Source organism: Squalius cephalus (genome assembly GCF_949319135.1).
Source record: "Squalius cephalus genome assembly, chromosome: 5".
In the NCBI taxonomy this organism is placed as follows: Eukaryota; Metazoa; Chordata; class Actinopteri; order Cypriniformes; family Leuciscidae; genus Squalius; species Squalius cephalus.
Genome location: NC_137126.1, coordinates 7,973,476 through 7,996,707, shown reverse-complemented (window position 1 = coordinate 7,996,707; position 23,232 = coordinate 7,973,476). Strand labels below are relative to the sequence as shown.

Here is a 23,232-nt window from a genome sequence, read left to right as displayed (position 1 = left end):
TTAGAGACATGCATCTGCTGACATTTCTCATCCTGCTTGTTTATGGGGTTTTTTTTTACGGTAATTTTTATGGTAAGAGACTATGGTGAAGGCTAGAGTTATTCATCACTGCTTGTGTTTCACACTGCTGCTGTAGGCAACTTTAGTGTCTGGTCATTGTTCTAAAAACAGAAAGTCAAATTATAGTTTCCATTCCTGTGAACACATACTAGATCAGCTATACAAGCGTAAGTGTCATTGTTTATGTACAGACTGTTAAATGGCAAATATCTTGAAACATCACGATGGGCCCTGTCATACACCCGGCGCAATGCGGCACCAGGCGCGACGCGAGTGTTTTTTGCTAGTTTCAGCCTGACGCAGTTATCATTTTCACGTCATGTGCCACATTGCCACAATAGCAAATGCATTTGTCCCCATTTGTGCGCCCATGACCGTGAAAACGAGGTGTGTTCAGGCGCATTGTTGGCGCGTTGCTATTTTGAGGCAACTGAAATAGACTGCGCCATTGACCGACAAAAACCTGGTCTGAAGTCAGTGGCGCATTCTTTTTTTGTTATTTAAATGGTGCATTAGTAATGTGCGCCTTTAGGCGGGTCCACAACGTGCGTACACTCTGCTTAGTATATATATATATACTAATAACTATCAAATCCGCCATGGCGTGAGCGCAACTGGCTTTTAAAGGGAATGGGAGATGAGACTCTGATTGGTTTATTTCACTTCACGTTACGCCCAAAACACACCCATTACTCATTAAGAGAATAGGGCCAACCCTTTTAGACCATGCGCCGGGTGCGACAACCATTTTTCCCATCGTTAAACTAGCAAAAGTGGATTCGGACACGCACTAAGTGCACTTGCGCCCTGCACTTTAGACCATGTGCTTAGATCCTTAAAATAGGGCCCTATGTCTACTTACTACAGAGGACATGATGTCTCATACTATATTTGCATGCTTGCTATATTAAGAGACGTTACTGCAACTTTATTTTGAATTAGAATGATATTATAGCTGTGAAGTACTTGGGAAAATAGAAATTTGGTGTCAAATATTTATATATATATTTGAGTCTTGTTTAAAAAAATAAATACACATCCATTAAAACATTTTGGTTACAATTTATTTGAAGGTGTTTGTGTTACAATGTAATTATATATTTACTGAGTTGTAATAATTAACTACATGTACTTACTATATAGGGTTAAGATTAGTGTGTGGTTTAGGCTTAGTTGTATGTAATTATGCACAATTTATAGTAATTTCTACATGTAACATATAACAAGGACACTGTACAATAAAGTGTTGCCAATGTTTTTGATAGACTATGCTCACTAAGGCTGCATTTATTTGATCAAAGACAGTTAAAACAGTAATATTGTTAAATATTATTAGAATTTAAAATGAATTTTCAGCATTTTTCAAATGATCCTTCAGAAATCATTCTAATATGCCGATTTGCTGCTCAAGAAATATTTCCTTTTTTATCAATGTTAAAACAATTGTGTTGCTTTTTTTTTTTTTTTTTTTTGTTGTGGAAATGGATTTACATAAGTTTGAAACAGATACGTTTTTGCAACATTATAAATATATTTACTATCACTTGTCATGTGTCCTTGCTGCATAAAAATATTCATTTCTTTATTCTTTTCTTTTTTAAAGAAAGTCTGAGCCCACTTTTTACCAGTAGTGTATTTCTTATTGATTGTCCGTAGAAAAAAAAGAGAGAAGTCGATTTTAAGTAAATGACCTAAATTTCAAATAATTTTTCGTGATCATAAACAGCAATTAGATCAACATGAAATGGCACTCATGAATTTTAGTCTGGGACTAGATTTAAGCCTTGTCTGTGAAACCGGGGATAAGTGTGCTTTTGAAGTGCTGATTTGTTCCTTTAAAAAAAGTTTCAGCTAATGAAATTCCTCATTTCGTAGCATATGGCCTGAAGACGTACAGTAAGACATTTGCTAAATTTGACGATTAAGTGTGGATGACTGTTAATTAATGTGGACAATGTAAGGCTTTTAAGATAAAGTAATTCAGCGCTATATGCTTAATAAATTGAATAATCTAATTGTTGCACGGTACTCTCTGTCATCACACAAAATGATGAGGTCACCCGCCAGTCATCTACATTTCAAAATTTTCACTGTGTAATGTGAAGAGCTACATCAAAAATCTGTTATTATCTCTCCATCTAAAAGATATTGTGAAAACGAGCCAGACTTTACTGTCAGACCTGCTTTTTTTTGGTATTTAATATATATAAATGTGCAGTACAGCCTGTGATCATCAATACTGTGCTTGATGGATGGGCTGAGGGGATGAGATAAGGCTCAGCTGACGGAGTTGTTGAAATGGGCGACTGAAGCCTCTGCTATTGGTCATGGTCTACTCCTCAAAGCAGGGGCTGCCTTTTATCAGGTAAGTGCAATTCGAAGCGGCGGTTCAAAGAGAAAGGACAGAGTTTTTGAGGTTAACCGGACTGAGGTTAATCCTAGAGACAGATTCAGCTATCAATGAATGTTTCGTTACGTTACAAGTGTTTGGTCAACCATTTAGTGCAGTTCCCATAGGCTCCTAAAGTGTAGAAGAACAGCCGCCTTGCAGAACTTTCTTGTGAAGTTCTAAGCTAGTTCTTAAAGTCCCCTGTAGTCAATTATTGATTTCGACTACTATCGAAAACAAAGCAAAAATAAGCAATAAAAGCACTGCTTACGCACATGTAAAATAACATGATCATCAAACATTAAACAGCATGTAAATCAAAACCGAACGATAGTCGACCCAGGAGGAGCTATAGGACTGTGCAAGCATTAGGGGTGTTGATGGACTCGATCCACTCCGTCTACTGTATGTGTTGATTATCGTTCTGAATCTGATCCGGACTTGTCCGAGTCCTTGACAAAAGCGTGATTTTCTCAGCTTTTTGTTCAAATATTTGCTTTTTAATGAAACTTACCCACTTTGAAGTGTTTTTTGTTGTTGTTCTTTTTTAACGCAGAGGCTCTGTTCTTTCTTTTGATGTTTTGCATGTGCAGATATAGATATTACTATAATCACAGTAAACAATCACTCTACCAAGTGATATAGTAAATAAGCCTTATCAACTATATTAATTATTTAGCTGTAGACTGTTTAACATTCTAATTGTTTGTAGCAAATCATTAATACACTGGGGGGAAAAAATGGTGTAGGATTTGCTTTGAAACTATTTTCACTCGGAATGTGTTAGTAAATAAATAATTACACAGTAATTACAAAGAAACAGCAACACAATGAATTAAACATGAAATGTTAAAGTAGAAACACTGAAATTGTGTTTTCTTGTAAAATGTACTCCAATAATCTTAGTTTTATTTACAACATTGAAAAAAACATTTTTTACAGTGTATCGAGTACTTTATAAATAATAAATAATTATAAATAATATAGAAATAATTTGATGTGCAGTCACAGGTGTGTGTGTGTGTGTGTGTGTGTGTAAACACAGCTGCTTCAAATTTGGCTCATCAAATCAGATTATTTCATCACCAGGATTAATAATGTGTGAGGAACATCATGTTGTGAACTTTTTTAGCTGTTTAATATAAAACGGATGCAATCATAATATTTTGATATTTCATTGGATTCTAAATTCTCTCTCTTTTTTCTATCTCACTCTTTTTCATTCGTCGCCTCACGTCTCGCATGTGTCCACCGTTTTTGCGGCATTGCAGCTGAATGGCTCTTTGGTGTGGGCAGAGCTCAAAGTGGTTTATTTTCACTGTTGCTTTAGGTAGATATCAGATAGCATGAACACATAGAGAGTGGTCTGGTATCCAGAGGCTATAAAGCAAACATCATTTACCAAGTCTTGTGTCACTGCACCTATTCAAGGTGTTAAGCAGCCACATGTATGAACCGCAGCAGCTTCTATTGAAACACAACACTGCTGGAAACACAGCACGACCGTGGTGTTTGAAGTTATGGCTTCTCTGAAAGAGCGGGGGTGTCTTCCACAGGGATTTTATCATCGGAATCTGGTTGTGGATCAGAGAAAAGGGTGATGATTTTGAATTTTAATGGACAGAGGAGAAATGCATATGATGTATTTAAATTGATGCACAGAAGATGCTTTTTAGATGTAAGGTCTCAGAGGTCATAATGAAGCAGCAGAAGTCATGGGGGAATAGGATTTGGTTTGCAGCACAGATTGGCAATCTTTGTTCAAAGGAGCTTCTGAAGGAGTGGATTTATATAACAGATTATAATTATTCTAATGATTTTTGCATGTGATTTGTCTTTTCAGACCAGTTTAAAAAAAAAAAAAAAAATTCAGACAGACTAAATGAAAGACAAAAAGTTTTACTGTCCATAAAGAAATAAATCAATAAAAAATCTGTCACAATGACAGCATACTAATGTCCATGTCTATGTGAACAGACGTATTAACAGTTGTTCACTTGTGTTTTGTTGTGTTTTGTTTTGTTTTGTTTTGTTTTGTTTTGTTTTGTTGAAGTTTGGCCATGAAAATTCACGAAAAACACATTAACAGTTGTTCCTTTAAATTAACAACAAAACAACACATTTTCGAACTGAGCATTCGTCTAGCAACATGACATCATGACTTTGCGTAAACATACACGCCACTTTCAAGTCAAGTGGCGTGTTATTTATACGCATTTTGAGCTTTCCGCGTGTATGTCCACGCGCGTGTATGTGTACGCCGTTAAACGTCAGAGTGATTCCTCGTGTATGTGTACGCCGTTAAATGTCCGAGCGAAACGGAGGAAAATGTATATCTACATCTGGGGAGCAATATTTTTTTTCCTAGGATGGTAGGGGAACACTCATAAATGGTATTAACCCGAGTGATGGGTAGGTTTAGGGACGCGGTTGGGGTAGGTCATATATATTTATATACAGTAATGTAACGTAAGTCAACGGCGTTGATAAACACGCTGAAAAGCGATTATGCGTGTTGATAACACGCCAAAAATGGAAATACGAATTGGCGTGTCATACATACGCCATTTCATGAGATCAGTCTGCGTCTAGTGATGAATGTCATAGCATTACAACTCTTTATATGATATTTAAGATATTGGAAGGCTAAAACGGAGAATTTAATGGGTATCCCAAGGTGTCTAACGCCTTCTTGGAGCTGAACGCTTAAATCCAAAACAGTCTTGTTGGACTCCGGCCATATACTGTATAATTCTTTAAAACTGCTGTGTCTTATTCACAGGGTGAAAGCAAAGAAAGGGGTGAACCTCCTCAGCACCAGGTCGAAGAGTAACCAGTGGAGGGTTGAATGGGATGTGCAGTCCGGAGCCAAACACTCGATTGCAACCGTGGAAGCCAGCAAGATCAAAGGAGTCACGGGGTAAGTCAGCTTCCCGCATTTGTACACTGATCTAGGAACAGCTTCTCCAGTGGGAAACTAAGCAGCGCGTAGTGAATAGCAATCGGTGCTTTCAAATCAGCAAAAAAAGAGAACCTAAACTTTCATGTTGAATCATCACATACACCCACTCAAACATCTGCTAGTTAATCCAAATAACGTTCAACTAAAACAGAACGCCGCCTGTTCACTTAAGACCTTTGTTTAAGGATGTTACTGTTTAATTGGAGAGGCTTATACTTAATGAAACGTTTGTAGTCATATTAATGAGTACTTCCTGTGGATTCATTCATACTAGATTATTATTGCAGGGCTTTACGACAGAACCAGCTCATTAAAGACAGCCTGTAGTCAAAAGACATATACAGGGTTCCAATTGAAACCATCATTTATAATCAGTCTTAATTGAATAAAATAAAGTAATCCTGCATATAACAAAAATGAAAAATGTCAATTTATCCAGTAGGATTGTGTTAACTTCTTAGATGCTTTTTAGCATCCTGATTATTTTCAGATTATAATTCTGATTTTGTACACACTCCAACTAGAAATAGCAGACAAATATTTTCAGTCCAGATTTCTAGAAATCTGCAAAACTCTAGTGTAGAAGGTTTTTATCTTCCATTTCATCACCAGGAACATTGGGTGATTCATTTTCGGGTGTGATTTACCTTTTGTCAGGGAGATGAAGACGTGGTGAATGAGTGTCGACACAGAGATTACTAGAGAGGTCATCATCATGCCATTTGGTTCATCTTTCTAAGCCTCTTAGCCTCTATCCTTCTTTTCCCCACTGTATTAAGTTGACCCTGGCAAAAAAAAAAAAAATCTGTCTGACATGTGAAGAGAAAATGTCACTCACCTGCAACCCTGCTACTGGGGAAACTGTGTTTTTGTTTATCCTGACATCTGTAAGCAGGTTTCATCAGTTTAGAGCTTAAGGCTATAGTAAAACTCCAATTAAGACCATTCAGCCCACTTTTTAAGCAAAGACAATACAATACTACAGTAGAGATGTGGTTTTCCAGGTTTTGCCAGGCATATTGTTTTTACTAATGTATCAGTTTTTTTTTGTTTTATTTCAGTAATGATCATTCTGAGTAAGACCAAAATCTCAAAATGCCACTTGATCCAGTATCCATAGCCTTTAAACTCTGAAAAAGCAATGCAATCCAGCATACTGAAGCTGTTTCAAGCTGTCTTTATTTCTAATGGTTTAACAGTCATATGCGGATTGTTACAATTATAGTTGGTATATGTTAGCACTTTCTTCCATATGAACCAGCTCTTAGTACCAAAAAAAAAAAAAAAAAAAATTTTTTTTGTTGTTGTACACTATTGTTCAAAAGTTTGGGCTGGGTAAGATTTTTTTTCAATGTTTTTGAAATAATTATTTTATGCTTACCAAGGCTGCATTTATTTGATGAATACAGTAAAAACAGTAATATTGTGATTATATTATTGTGGTTTAAAATAGCATATTTTTATTTGGTTATATTTTCTGTGATGGAAAAGCTGAATTTTCCGCATCATTACTCTAGTTTTCAGTGTCACATGATCCTTCAGAAATCATTCTAATATGCTGATTTGGTGCTCAAGAAACATTTCTTATTATTATCAGTGTTGAAGTTGAGCGGCTTAGTATTTATTTATCTTGTTTAGAATTCTTTGTTGAATAGAAGATTCGAAAGAACAGCATTTAAATAGATTTTTTTGTAACAATGTAAAAGTCTTTAACTGTCATTTTTAATCAATTTAATTCATTTCTTTTTAAAAAAATGTCTTACTAACCCCAAACTTTTGAACTGTTGTGTATGTTTGGATGTTCGCTGAAACAACATCTAAAATATATATGTATTTACATGCACAGCTTTAGAAATGTAGAAATCTTAATGAATCCTTTATATCATATTTATATTTTGAATATAACTGCATAGTTACATTTTACTATTATTGTCACATGGGGTGGTTGTATAAACACACAAAGAAGAAGATTATTGCAAAAAGGTCATATTTAATAAATCCAACGGGTAATTCGAACAGGAACAGAGCAACATAAACGTCACCAGACACCGAACTGAAACAGAACTGAACATATATACATGATATTGATGGTGATTGATGAGTGCACAGCTGAACATAATTAGTGTTCGTGATAACAATGATGATGAAACATAACGAGTCCAAACTGACGTGATTGTGTCAATTATACTGATATTTTGATCCGTGTTTTTTTTACATGATTTATTACTATTATTTTTTTTGCACTCTCACTTTTCAACCAATTTATTATACTGTCTGACACTCGCAAAAAAATTGAAATAACAAAGTCTGAAAGTTTTGCCATAAAAACTTATCACAGTTTTATTTATGTGCAGCACATTGCAACAGTCTCTGACATGTTGTCAAGCGCCAATGTGACACCAGACTGTAGAGAGGTGTTGCTTGTTATTTTTAATGCAGGTTTAAACAGCTTTGCACTTTTCACCACATCTAAACAGAATTTACCGCTTGTTTTGGGACTATTTCACAGTTGAACTCTGTGCTTTGTATAATATATATCTAGATGTGGCTGGGGGCTTTTTGCATCGTAACAAAGTAGCCTAATGCCTGCATGAGCTTGTTGTCTGGGAAGATTAATAATTTTTAGCAAGTCGATGCCGTTTCCTCGTATAGATTTTCTGTTAGCACGGCTCGTTCTGTCCACAGACTTCAGCTCTCTTCTTATACTTGCAAATTTCTTTGCATACGCTGCCCATATTCTTTCACCATCTATCTTTTCTAACGGTTTTAATGAGTGACTCGACTGCTGGAAGCAAACATTGCGAATGTGGTTTGGGGCTGGGCTTGAAGGCATTGCCAGCATTATTTTTCAATATAAGACAAGCTTCATCATTCCATTAGTGTATTTTCAATTAGAGATTCAGTTGCTGCACACTCATGCCAATTCTTTCTCTCCTTATGTTTCTGCACTCAGAGTTAAGCAAGCCTAAAATGAGTCTAAAAGCAAGGCGTTCTGAAAGCTGGCAGTGCTTCATGACTGATTGTTAGCTAAACTCTTCCCTGGCCTCCTCTCCTGTTGTGCAGGACAATCAATTCTCAGCAATGGCTAAATAATTAAGGCAATATTAACTTTGTTAATGCAGTGTCCAATGAATGGACATCAAGAAAGCAAACGCGTTTGATAGAGATTGATTCCCCGTTTGCCTTAAAAAATATTTCCTTCCAAACAAAAGGAAAAGTGATTAAACTTTTCGTAGGGAAGGCACACTTAATGGACTTAATTGGCCACATCAATTTCAAATTAGCCAAACAACAATTAGTGACATAACAGTATCTCCTAATGCCCGGTACTATGTTACTTTTAACAAAAGAATAGTTACTAGTCACTATTGAAATAAGTACTTGTATCTAATGAATAAGTACTAGTATCTATTTAATAGGTAGTATCTAATGAATAAGTACTAGTATCTAATAATAAGTACTAGTAACTAATGCATAAGTACTAGTAACTAATGAATAAGTTCTAGTACCAATTTAATAGGCACTAGAATCTAATGAATAAGTACTGGTGTCTATTAAATAGGTACTAGTATCTAATGAATGAGTACTAGTATCGAGAAAAAAAAAAAGAACTAGTATCTAATGAATAACTAGTATCAATAAAAGGTACTAGTATCTAAAGAATAAGCACTAGTAGCTAATGAATAAGTACTAGTACTTAATGGAATAGATACTAGTATCTTAAAAAATAAGTACTCGTAGCATGAAAATAGATACTAGTAGGTTTTAAGGATTAAATGTTAAAACGGCTTGCCCATTAGACATTGTACGATTTTGGGCTGTCCCAGACGAAATATGACTAATCGTGCCGATGTTTTGTGGTCGTGAATAAAAATGCATCATGAGTTGGCGTATTGATCAATGCGACATGGCGCTAAAACATAAAACTACTTACCTCAAGATCCATTTGCAAAATTGGCATGCCAAGTTGGCCTCTTTTCCCTTCAATCCTTTCCCATGACTGCGTCCATATTCTCCTGTTTCGCTTCCTCCTCTATTTTTCAGTGCACATAAAGACCTCAATTGCCAAAGTCATCTTGCTTTATTTGTTTACAACTAGCGCATGCTGATGATTTTATTCTTCTATACTAACTTGCGCCGTAGCCTACGATTTAATAGATGTCGTCATCATCATGGCGGGAAAATCAAACAAAGGAACACATGATGTGAATGAAAACAAACTAAAAGTCCATGAATACTGTTTACACGACACCGTTTTCAACTAAAAACTGTAAACTTTTTATGCGTTTTGGCCGTTTGTTTACACGACATATATATATATATGTTTTTTTTTTGTTTTGTTTTTTTTGTCATTTCAAACATAACTTGCGATGCATGCTCTTTCTATATATATATATATATATATATATATATATATATATATATATATATATATATATATATATATATATTGTTCAAAATTTAAGAAAAAAATATTTATGATTGTCTTAATGCAGTTTCAGATTTAGTTCAAAAAGTCTTCAAAAAGTCTCTTATGTTCACCAAGGCTGCATTTTTTAAATGGTAATATTGTGAAATATTTTTGGTCAATTTAATGTGTCCTTGCTGAATAAAAGTATTCATTTCTTTTAAAAAGAAAAATAAATGTGTTTCTTTTTTGAAACAGTACGGAACTGACTTCATGCATTCACTTAAAATTGCATTGGGACCTGCTGGTTAAAAGTGAAAGTAGTTCTTAGAAAAGATCTTGCATCATTTGTTTCAAGATGTCCTTTTTTTATATTTTGATATCCAATTCAATGACATTCCTACATCTGAAGTGTGACTTAAGTACACTAAAGCCTGTAAAAAATTATTTAGGTTCAGTTTAATGTGATTTTTCTTATTCCGCACTTGAGAAGAAGTTGAAACACATAGAAGTTGTTGGTTTTGCATCTCTGACACATTAATTACCTCCCACAGATAACATTTTGATAACCCTGCAGCATTTTTCCACAGACGCACCCAGTCCCAGCAAGGGAATTTATTTTTTGGCCGCCTCTCTCAGCGTGGTTGTCAGCTGCTATCAGCACATCTACCTGTAGAACAGGAGTCTCAGATAAAGGAAATAATCCTTGATGAGTGTGCATGAGATCAACAGACAGAACTCATTTAGCCTGTCACTATCCATTATGGAGGTTTCTTGCAGAGGCTCTGAAGAAACTATCTGCTGGGCACTGTTGCCGTTTTTCCCAATGTCGCCAATTTAATTCCAGTATGTTGCTGAACTGTTGTGCTCAGCTGTTTTTATGACTACATCTGTGTTCATTTCACCAATGCACTTCACTTCACAAGATTATTGTTATGTCAATGTGCAGCATTTTTGCTTTTATTGTTTTGTTGATGTGTATTCGATATGCATTTTTTTCAGATGTTACAATACTTTTCCCTATCTCATCTTAATTTGCAGAGACAAGTCAAGTCAAGTCACCTTTATTTATATAGTGCTTTTTACAATCCAGATTGTTTCAAAGAACCTTTACAGAGATAACAGGAAAATAATGCAACAAAGTTTGTTTCCAGAACTAAATAGCATCACAGTCCAGCTTAAGTAAGCTCAGTGATTTTTGTTGTAAAAAAGTTATTAATTTAGTTAATTTATATATATAGCCGCTCTGGAGAAAACCGTGATGTCATCGTCCAGCTCAGTTCAGTTCTCATATAATGGTGTCAATGCAGGCAGATCAATAATATTTTTTAATACTGAATTAATGTCCCCAACTAAGCAAGCCAAAAGCCAATGGCGACAAAGGCCAACAAGGGCGAAAAGTAAGACTACTAAGTTACTTAGAAAAGACAACTAAGTAAGCCATTTATAGGTTGATTCTCTTGAAAAGTATAAAAAGCAGTGCTTTGTTTGTTTGAATGGCCCCATACTCCAATATTGGCTCAGCTTATGGAGAAAGTTTGGGGCGGGACATTCTGTTTGACCATAAAATGGCAGACCCCATGTGTTTGAAAACAGGTTTGTTGGCCACAGAAATGCAGAAGTGAAGGATTTCACCTTTAAAAGAACAATAAATACGGAGCCCCCCACAACAGTTTGTTTCCTTGTTTTAAGTATATTGTGTGCATGATACAATAAATTGTTCCCTCGATTTGCTAAATCGTAACCACATTGTACTGTAATTCGTTCCCTTGTTTTAGTTAAATCAAAACAAGGGAACAAATGAATTCAATGTGGCCACAATTTACTAAAAAGAGGGAATGAATTAATAAATTGTGAATCGCTGTGAGAAATGCTGCCTGTCTAGAATGCACAAAGACTAGCGTGGTGGCACAAATGGTGAACAGTCCCAGTGCTGATACTTGAGTGTTTGCAATTCTTTCCTTAAATTTGAAATGGGTAAATCCATTTTTATCCCCTGTAATCCAGTCCTAAACAACAGATGGGCCTTTGCAGGCTCTCTGATTGATTCATTTCCTGGATGTTTCAATATATAATACCTAATACATGACAGAACATCTGTTTTTGTTCATGGTCAGCATATTAAACCATTTAAGCTTTAAATACATACCTGACCCTAATTAGACTCTTCTAAATTATCTTAATGGCTACATTTGGTGGATAGCCAGTATTTTTTTTCCAGCATTATTATTATTATTATTTAAGTGTGCTGCTCTCTGTCACATGATCATCTTGTATCTCTTCAGGGACATGGCTGCCAACATTGAAATTATGCAGCTAGACTTTGAGATGGAGAACTTCACCAGCCAATCAGTCACCAGAAGAATCAACTGGAATATTGATTACCGGGGCCAGAATCCAGTCTCGGATGCAGAGAAGGTGGTCACAGAGCTGACGGTTGTGCAGAAGGACATCCAAGCCATCATTCCACTTTCAATGGTAAGACGTTTTTCCTGTCTGCCACCTGGGGTCATAAAGTATGTGAAATGAGATTGCGCTTCAGTCCATTTTAAATGTAACTTAACTTGACAAATCAGTAATACAATAGATCACAACAGTTACCGCTCACTTTTTCAGCAGCCTTGGTTCTGGAATTATTTTCCCCATCCATTTTCTTCATAGGCATTTCAAAAAGCTTTATAATGAAGACTTTAAGCCAGAAACCACAAAATTAGATTGGGAAAAAAAAAAAAAAGTAAAAAGAAGCAAAGTTTATGAAAATCAGGCAAGAAAATATCAGCCTGAAAAAATTCATGACAATTCTGCTTCCTGCAATCACAACTGTTTCATCTGAAAATCTGCAATCTCTCTTGAATTTTAAAAAATGATATGGAAATCACATTGAAGTTTGGGTTCTACAGAAGCATATCCCATAACCCATAACAAGCATGTCCCATGAGTGAACCTTAGAGCTCAGCGTAGGCAGACTTTTATAGGTTTATACTTTATCATCAGGCATGACATCTGTGGCCACCCAGAATTGGAATGCCTGTCAATCACAAAATATCACGCACATAACCCTGTCATGTTTGTTTATTCATAATTTTGGCTTTTATGATGAAACTTTCAACTATCAATGAGAGTTCCGTACTTTCAGCTCCAAAATAATGAGGTAATCAGATTTAATTTAGGCCCATTTAATACTAAAAATCAGTTATTAATATGATTTTTTTTAATCAATATTTGCAGTGCCTTTGAGTGATAAATGCTACTTTTATCAGAATTTGCACTGCATATAAAGTCTGCAGCACTTCTATTTCAATAGACACATTGGCAACACTTTATAATAAGGTTCATTATTTAACATTTGTTAACTACCTTAGTTAACATGAACTAAGAATGAACAATACTTCTTCAGCATTTATTAATCTTAGTTAATATTAATTGACATTTTCTAATACATTATTAAAATCAAAGGTTGTATTTGTTAACATTAGTTTATGCACTGTGAACTAACATAGACAAACAATGAACAACTGTATTTTTATTAACTAACATTTACAAAGATTAATAAATACTGTAACAAATGTATTGCTCCTTGTTAGTTCATGTTAGTTAATACATTAACTAATGTTAACTAATGAACATCTCAATTACATATGTAACCCTCGTTCCCTGAAGGAGGGAACGGAGACGTAGTCGACGTGTCGACTGATTGGGATCACGCTAGGGAGCCTGTCATCTTCGAGTATTGTAAAAACAAGCCAATGGACATTGGTGTGCGTGAATTGCATCACACGTCCTGCCCCGCAGCGCGGGTATAAATACGGAAGTGGATGCAGGCACCAGTTGTTTTTCACTGAGGAGCTGAGTGGAACCCGGTCAGCGGTGGTACAGCAATAGTGGCTGGGGGGACTACGTCTCCGTTCCCTCCTTCAGGGAACGAGGGTTACATACCTAACCGAGACGTTCCCTTTCAGTCCGTCACGTTCGACGTAGTCAACGTGTCGACTGATTGGGATCCCAATTAAGATGCCACTAGTGCTGCCACCTTCCAGTGCCTAGACACAAGCCTCCTGATCTTCCCACATATTAAGATGGAATAGGACAGGGCTTAGGCCAGGAAAGTCACTGCTGGACCATGGGAAAAGTGTACCTTCGTTGGAAGGCATACGCAGCGTAAGCCACATCCTGTCCGAAGGAGGTAACGTGAAGAACACGCATATGGACTGAGTGAACTTAGCGGGTAGTACAACATATGGCATGTCATTGAGGTGGCTCCAGCCTAAAACAGGGGGAGATGCAACCAGTCAGTGACGCCACTGCGAAGGGAAGACACGGGCTCGCTGCAGGGAGTCAAAACCGTGGAAGAATACACATATGGGATCGCCGTACGGATCACAACTTATGGACCCCACCTAACACAAGTTACACAAGCATACAAGTGATAGCATCGGACGCTCCGCCACGTCCAACACCGACGGGGTGAGGAGGAACTCAACAGGGTTCGAAGAGGGAACTCAACTGGAGCAAAAAGGCGCACTTATCCAGCTCTTAATCTGTCAGCGAGGCACTCGTGTCAATGCCCTGGAAGGAGCTACACTATCTTTTTAGAGGAGCTCACTACCCTGGTGGGCACGGTGCACCATGGGAATTTCACCAAGATGATGGCAACACTAATCTTTTAGTGGGCCAACCTCTGCATGGAAACCGCCTTCCCTTCTGCTGGTTTCCGAAACAGATGAGAGCTGGAGAGGTCCTGTGACTTTGCATTCTGTCCTGAATAACTGCAAGGCGGGAGGAACAGAAAAAGTCAGGGCTGGGTCTGCCTCCTCCGGGGCAGCGCTTGCAGACTCACCACCTGGTCCCGTTTTAACCCTCTGGGGTCTGGGGTGTTTTTGGGGTCCTTGAGATGTTCTGACATGCCCTGACATTTGTGCTTTTTTCAGTTGCTTATAAACATATTAATGGCAAAGGTGTAAATTCACTCTATATAGCACAAACAGGACTTCCATAATATGTGAGCCACATGTATGTACATGTTTTCATTTTTGAGAGAATAATGTTTATGCATGGTTATCGAAAAAACTAAATATGAAGTTTCTGAAATAAGGCCACAAAACACATACTAAATATGTGGCAATAAGACTTTTGACTAATGGATGTCATCGCCTAGTGTTTTTTCTTCAAAATGATATGAAAATCATCCTGCCTAATCATTCACAAAAAAACGATACATTGATTTTAGTTTTGTGAAACACTTTTAGTTTGGAAAGCCCATATGCGGATGGGGCGTAAACGCTCCAACAGCATCATGCATATTTAGTAGTTCACACCTGGTGAGACTACGTCCCTGCATACTTAATGAGCCATTCATTCAGGTGTGTCACCTATAGCTAACTTAAATATACAAGCTTCATAAAAATGATCATTCTAGGAGAAAATTTCAGATGGCATTTAGAGGCTTTTGCATCTGAACTCTTCATATATACACACACACATATATATATACATACATACTTTATAATCTTTTCAAAACTAGTCAACGTCTTTCAAAACTAAAGTATACATTTTATCATACGTATTTCAAAGTAAAGGATTCATTAGTTAGTTGATGACTTTATTTTTAACAAAACACATACAGTATATATTCCTCATCTCAGTATAGCAATAGAGTTTGCTAAAAGCTGTTCATTCAATACAGCAGTATTTGAAAATCGATCATATTTTGTAAAATTACATTTATATTTGCATTTATGTCAAAACCTAGACACTTTTAAACATCAAAAGGACATTTATTAATATGTATTCGTGTCAAAATGACAAATAAACAGATTTTCCTATTCAATTTTGCATGGAAACGCTTCCAAGACGCTTGCGTGTCGCGTGAAAAATAGGCGTCGGTTCTATTTCTAGAATAAACGCGTTTTCCACGCTTCTCGTGCCGCGCCTGAGACGCGCGTCTCACACAGGCAGTGTGCAAACTCTAAACTGTTAACATGGGAGCCGAAATAAAAACGGACACGCCACGCAGCTGAGACAACGCCACGCATCCAGTGTTTCACCGGCCTTATCCAGCGGATGTGGGCGTTTCACAGGTTTGTACTGTATGGATCGCCTCACATTTGCGTTTGAATAGCGCGGTCTCCGTAGGCGGAGTCACATTAAAACTTAATTAGCTGAGATGAGAACGACTGACATCTCTCTCTTTACATACATATTATATAAACTGTGAATATTTGTTTTTTATAAAAATTACTTCATTTGAAAGAAGAGAATTCAAGCTTCATGCCTGTGTGACTGTATGCCTGTTTGACTGAGTATTCGCTGAGTTACAGTTCATTTTCGGACGCGTTTCAGAATTGACTTCACTGACGGAGAGTAGGCAGAACTCGCATCATGTTTATTTTTCTTTATTTGGCGAAAAGCACAACACTTTGTTTTTATTATGAGCATACACAAAAAAAATACACACTAAACAGGATCGATTGATGTATAACACAAGCATATAAGATAAAAATTAATATTTTTTTTTTATTTTTTTTTTGCACTCATACGGAAAAAAACGAGCCTATCGCGCCGGCGCGATAGCCGACCTCAGGGGGTTAAGGGAGAGGTAGGAACCTTGGGCACATATCCAGGCCGGGGTCTCACATTAGTGAGAGTTAGCCGGCCCGAACCCAGGCACGATTCGTTGACCGAAAATGTGTGCAGGTCCCCTACCTTCTTGATAGAGCAAGTAAGCAGGAGAACTGTTTCTTTAAAAACACATTTTTAACTACCTGTAGTGTGCTCAGGGGAGGTCACAGAGTGCAGTAGCACTGGAGATAGGTCCCAAGAAGGTATAGAGTAATTAGGTAATTAGACCCTAATTAGATTTCATCTCCTTGAACCTGGTTCTCCAGGAACCTGACGATCAAGTCGTACTTCCTATATCTCAACCGCATCCTGAATTGCTTTAAGGGCAACATCATTTTGAGGGTGGAGCGGAACAGCCATGCTCTGACCCATCCTCTGCAGGAAGGAAGCACAGAAGTGATCGAACACTCTCGGGGGTCCTCTCGTGAGAAGAACACCAACAACGAACAGGTTCTTCTTCAGATCATAAGCAAGCCTCGTTCTTTAGAGGGAGCTCTCGCAAAAGTAATAGTATCTACGTTCTTTCAGAGGTAGATTGCCAAACCACCGCAACGGAACCTGGATGTCTCCGGTTCGGTGCGGGTGCCAACGGTGCCCCATCCCTGAGAAGTCTCAGAGGAATGAGTCAGGAAGGCTTTCTAGGGAACGAGGTCCTAGTTGGGCCATTACGGGGCAACTAAAAGAACCTGCTCCTTCTTGCCTGACTTAACACAGTGATGTGCAAGAGGGCTCACTGGGGAATTAACGCATTTTGCATAGGCCCTGGCGTCAGTTGCAAGCCAGTGTCTCCGTGTTTAAGGGAGTAAACAACTGGCAAGGGGACAAGATCAGAGCGGCAGATGTAACTGTGCGGCCCTGAAGATATCCCGGACAGCAGGAACGCCTGGGAATGGAGTCTCCACTCTCTTCGGTAACAGGCTGTCATGAGGCCACATGGGCAGCATGATTGAGCAGGCCGGAATTTAAAGTGGAAGAAGCAACTGCCACCGGGGGACTGCCACCGGGGGGGTGGAGGCAGTAGCGAACCGCGGGGGCAGGATGTGCCAGAAGTCCTCTGTCTGCGATTGGGCAGCAGGGCGCAGTTCTCCACCGCGTCGCCGATCAGCCCATCCTGGGAAGTTGGGGAGACCAGGAACCGAACCTTATCCGCATCCGCCATATCACCCAGGCTGAGCCAATGATGGCGCTCCTGGACCACTAAGATGGACATTGCCAGACTGATCGCGCACGCCACGACTCTTCTGCCCCGGAGGGCGAGGTCGGATGCGGTGCGGAGCTCACCTATAAGCGCACGTTCTGGGCTACCCTTGTGCATGTCCATGAGTACCCTGGCCTGATAGACCTGTAGCAGCGCCATGGCACGCAAGAGGAGGTGGTTTGTCCACAGGCTCTGTAAGCTCTGCCCGTCAGAACGGACGAGAACTCACAGGCCTTAGGGGGGAGACGAGGGGCCCCCGTCCAAAAGGCAGCGGCCGCCACCGCCAGACACAGGTGCACCTGCGTCGCGCCAGACCGCTCCATTGGAGGGATAGCCTCGCAATCCTTCACCACTCCTCCGTCAAGGGTAGTGAGTAGGGAAAAGCTATTCAGGCAGTTTCTAGCAGAGAAAGGTGACGTCCATGGCCTGGTAAGCTCTCCGTGGACTTTGGGAAAGAAAGGCACTGGGGCGGCGAGCTGAGAACCAGTGCAGTCCGTCCCGAGACACCAATCAACCAATCAACCAATCGAGACTGTTCGGGACACGGTGGAGGATTCCACTCAAGCCCGACAGCCTCGGCGGCCCGTTTCAGCATAGCTGACGTTTCTGGATCTGGCTCGGGCAACGTTACACTCCCAGAGGGAGATAACGCAGCCGAGTCATCATTTCCAGAGGTCAGCTCACCCTCCGTTGCTGCAACCGACATCCTGTACCCTGGAGGGGCCCTGAATAAAACAGCTGGTCGGTCCATTACAGAGGGACCAGCGTGCTCAACGGGAGGCTCCACTGGCTGCGATGTGATAGAGGAGTGAGGGGCCTACAGGGTTTGGTTACCGGGTGGGGAAGCCTCATTATGATCCTCTGATCACCCATCCCACACGGCACCGTAGTGGGCGTGGTAATGGGGACTCCACCTTCACGCATGAAGGCGAGTCTCGATCTCAACACCGCGATAGTCATATTCTCACAATGAGAACATGAACTATCCACAAAAGCTGCTTCAGTGTGCGGTATCTCTATATATATGTATATATATATTTCCACAAACACGTGATTCAACTATTGTGACCGTCCATTTGGGGGGACAGGGAACGATCGCATCCAGAAACGCACAGGTGGAATGACATCTTGAAAAAGATGCAAACGCACCGTGTTGCTCTTTCAGGAAATGGGACTCATTACCAGTGCCGGAGCACACAGGGGAATGACCGCGGCAACACTGAACAGTGAACTGAAACAGTGAAGCACTTACTTTTCCACCCTCTAACCAGCCATCAACAACACAGAAATTTGATGCTGTTAAAACAGCAGTAGAGACCTCAAAGCTCGCAATCTACCACTGTACTCACTGTATGATGCGATTCACGCACGGCAATGTCCATTGGCTCGTTTTTACAATACTCGAAGATGACAGGCTACCTAGCGTGATCCCAATCAGTCGACACATCGACTACGTCAAATTTGACAGACTGAAAGGGAACCTTATTGTAAAGTGTTACCCACACATTTGATGCCTATTGTTATCTTTTGAGATTATATGTGGATAATGGCCATTATTTTCACATACAGTTGTTTATGATCGGCTGCACTTGTGAAAAGAAGTGTGCTTAATTGTAATGAATGTGCATTTGTAGTGTACTTGAAGAGAGAAAACTTACATGACAATATTCCTTAACACAATTAAGTAACACATTTATAAAGGAAACTTTGTCATCATGTCAAATTAATGTTTTACTTTAAAGTACATTTTAAAAAGTTGTTTATAATATTTTTTCATGCTGTATGTCTTGACTAACATACTGAAGTACTAAATGTAAAGTACCTGTTAATTTTAACTGTTATATATTATATTTAAAGGTAATATATTTTAAATGTACTAAATTGAAACTTCATTACAAATACGTAATTAAAAATATTTTCAATAGAGTTTACACATGTTATACATTTTAGTTTACCATAAATCCTTTTCAGTACATTCATATATTTTAACTATGTTCATAAAAGACAATAAACATAATTATGAACTTTCAAATAAAGATGTACTCAAGTCCTTACTAAGTGGTACTTATTTTTCACAAGGATGTTCACATTATCTTATATTTTAAGATATGTCAGAAAAGACCTCATTCACACTTCCACTGTAGGATTTTTAAGGGAAGAGGTCTATGTAAAGGGCTAGCGAGGATTTCTCATGCTCACTCCAGAAGTACAGTACGAAACTCCATTTTTCACCCATTAAAATATATCTCTGCTTGGTTGAAGCCACTCGACCTCCCTCATATATTTGTGAATGTTTAAACTCTAGCATGATTCAGTACACGGGAACCAGGTGCAGCAGAAAAGACACTTTGCTTCATGTAGAGAAGCTGCTTTGACCTGTCAGTATCCTCCATCTCCCCTGAAACCTATCGGTGTGTTTCAAAAGCCCTGTGCCGGCAGAATATAGCGGTTCAAATAACAAGAAGTGAATACAAAACAAGACAGTCATGAGGGAAATACTAAAAACTGCAGCAGTGCAGTAGCCAAGGCTTCAATTTTTCACTACCTCCCCTCATGCTCACACACAAAGAATCCAGGAACAGATATAAGCTCTGTTCCAAAACCTAGTTAGCTGCTTCCCTTCCGTAGGCAGCGTTTTAAGACATCATAGATGGGCTCATCACATGAAGGCTGTTCCAACAGGTGGGCAATTTAATGATGTTTTATTAACAAAGTTTGGAAGGAGCATGTTCAGATAATTAACACGAGTGGAGAGCACTCAGCAATCAACGATAAGAGGTGTATATATATATATATATATATATATATATATATATACATACTGTATATATATATTCAGCAGTGTCACCTCCATTCATTGACAGTTTAGCAGCATCCCTCCACCACCCCTTCTCCACACTTCTAGTCCTAACCATTTACATATGGGGGGAGTACTCTGGGTTCGGGCCGAACTCCGTCCTCGGAGCCCTCCCCCCGGACAGCACGCCAAATACGCATTAAACTTTACTCCCTCTAATTGTAAGTAAGTGTGAACTCGTGAAATTATGCTGCTTCCTAAAATACTGTATTTTGGCCAGATTCTAATGCAGCACCGCATTTTTTCTTTACAGAGAAAAATATTTTAATCATATTTATAATTCGTTGAATACTGAAAAGAATAAAAAAATATTGCTTATAAAAACATCACACAATAATCTCGGTAAATTACTGTAAAATTACCAGATGCTGTTCACAACATTCCATATTTTTAGTAAGAGACCATTCACACATCAGTAACAAAATACCGGTAAACTCTGTGGTTTCAATCATCGGAAATTATCTGGTTATATTTACGTGTCGGTCAAATAATTTTGTTGATAATGTTTTTTATTTAATATTTTGTATTTTTAGGGGATTTTATGGTACAAAATTATATTTATGCAGTAATTATAGTCCATTTATCACTTTGAGCATGTACCTGAAAATGAAATTTCCTTTTTAAATATGACACTTGGCAGATTATTGCTGAAGTGAAAAGTTTAAAAAAGTGAACTTGAAAAAAGTTAGTTAAAGTTTCATACCATTCCAGTTAAAAATTCTAAAATAACAAAACGTTAAAAAACAATTTTAACCGTACCAGATGAACAATGAAATAACATTTAATAAACACCAGGAACTAATACACAGAAAGACCAGCATGAAACTTCAACACAAGACAAAGAACAGAAGACAACTGAGGGTTCAAACACAGTGGCAATGAGGGACAGGTTAGACTCTAATCAATTAAACAAAGAATAACTATGACAACCAAGAAAACAGGAAAAGGGAAACTAGGCAAAACAGAACAGAGTTTACCCATTCTGCTGCTGACGTTTAATTTCCTCTACAACTTTTGTAGTCCAAGTTAGCCACCTGTTAGCAACCGCCTTTTACAAGACAAGTAAAGCTTTTAAAAAAAAGTCAGAAGAGGGTATTACTGATGTATTTCATATCGTAGAATTAAAGGTGAATAAATCTTGAGCTTGTGTTCACTGTAACGTACTTTAGTGATTCTGACAGGTCAATTTAGCTCAAAAGGAATTATTAATTAATTTATAGGGAATTCGAAAGAATCACTTATTACGACCGAGCAAATGGCTTGTCCAGGGTTCATTTGATCCGGCCGCAAATATCAGCTCTGCAGCGGATATAAATATCCAAACTATAGTGAAACACTATTTATTAGCAAGGTAACTTAGATCAGCAGTTTAAGACATTAAATTCGTAAGCATATAACACAAGTAACACTTCTCTTTAAAATACAAACAAGACTTTATTGATTATTCTAACACAGGGATTCCCAAAGTGTACGCGAGCTACCACCAGGGGGTGCGCGAGAGGAAAAATGTAATGGCGGTCTGTTTTTTTAAGTGATATTTTTCCACACAATAAAAAAACATGAACAGTAAACATTTCCTTTGTAAATTCCTTTTCCTTTTATTTTAAATAAAAAAACTATCATTTATTAGTTTTTGATAAAACAAATACATATGAAATGCACAACAACACACCTAAAGTCGCTCACGCACATACAAGCAAACTCTACACACATGAGACGCGCGGAACTCTCCGCGCACATACTCATATGAGACGCGCGCGCGCACACACAAACTCTCCACGCACATACTTATATGAAACGCGAGCACACACACACACAAACTCGCGCACATACACATTCTCAATGTGACCCGAGCACACACACAAACTCTCCGCGCACATACTCATATGAGACGCGAGCACACACACACAATACCATAAAGATGTGGAAAAGTCGATCAAAAGTGTGGCTACATTTCTCCAGGCTCGATGCAGGCTATGTGCGGTAAAATAATTGCTGCAAAGACCGGTACCACGACAAATATGATGAAGCCCTTGACAGTGCACGGAGTAAACATAATAGCAGAAAGTTGCTCCTTCTTCGACTGGTAAATGAAGATATACCTTGTTGATCATTCTGATAGTGTTTATATTGCAATAATGACCAACTGAATGTACACTGCCGTTCAAAAATGTGTTGGTTAGTCAGAATTTTTTTTCAGTAAGGATGCATTAAAGTGATCAAAAGTGACCTTAAAACATGTCACGTGTAAAGGCCTGTTCACACCGGGACGAATTTCGTGCGCGATATTCGCCGACGTTTAACGCCTCTTGACTAAACAAAGGGCGCCAATGTGAGTGTGCACACCGGCGCGAAAAATGCCACGCGTAAAAGCGTAATTTTTTACAAAACGCCTCGGGTTCGTTTTTTTGGTTTGACGCGCCGCGTCAAAAACTATCCGACCAATGAGATTGGCGCTTTTGTTCACGTGTCTGGAGCTTCTGAAGTTACAGTAAAACACAACTTGGGGGCGCTCAAACACAAAACGGTCTTGCCGAGCACACATACGTAACGGCGAAGAAGATATACACCAAGTAGCGTCTACACTGCCGGGAAGAAATAAGACAAGGAAGATGCAAGGCAAGATGATTGTAGAGCTGCTGGTCTCGTTGGTGTCGGAACATAAAGAACTATATGACAAACGCGTCAGCGACTACAAAAATCTTGATAAAAGAGAACTGTTATGTAGTGGTTTCTGTTT

The 23,232-nt window shown here is 38.6% G+C and overlaps 1 protein-coding gene across 2 annotated transcripts in view; it reads left to right on the top strand.

Moving 5' to 3' along the window:
- Positions 1–23,232, top strand: part of tmem132e (transmembrane protein 132E) — a 356,024-nt gene that overhangs the window by 295,773 nt on the left and 37,019 nt on the right. For both annotated transcript variants that reach the window (XM_079872223.1, XM_079872222.1), the window contains exons 3-4: positions 5,232–5,369; positions 12,105–12,297. In XM_079872223.1, coding sequence (XP_079728349.1) covers positions 5,232–5,369; positions 12,105–12,297 — 331 coding nt within the window. The remainder of the gene's footprint in view (positions 1–5,231; positions 5,370–12,104; positions 12,298–23,232) is intronic.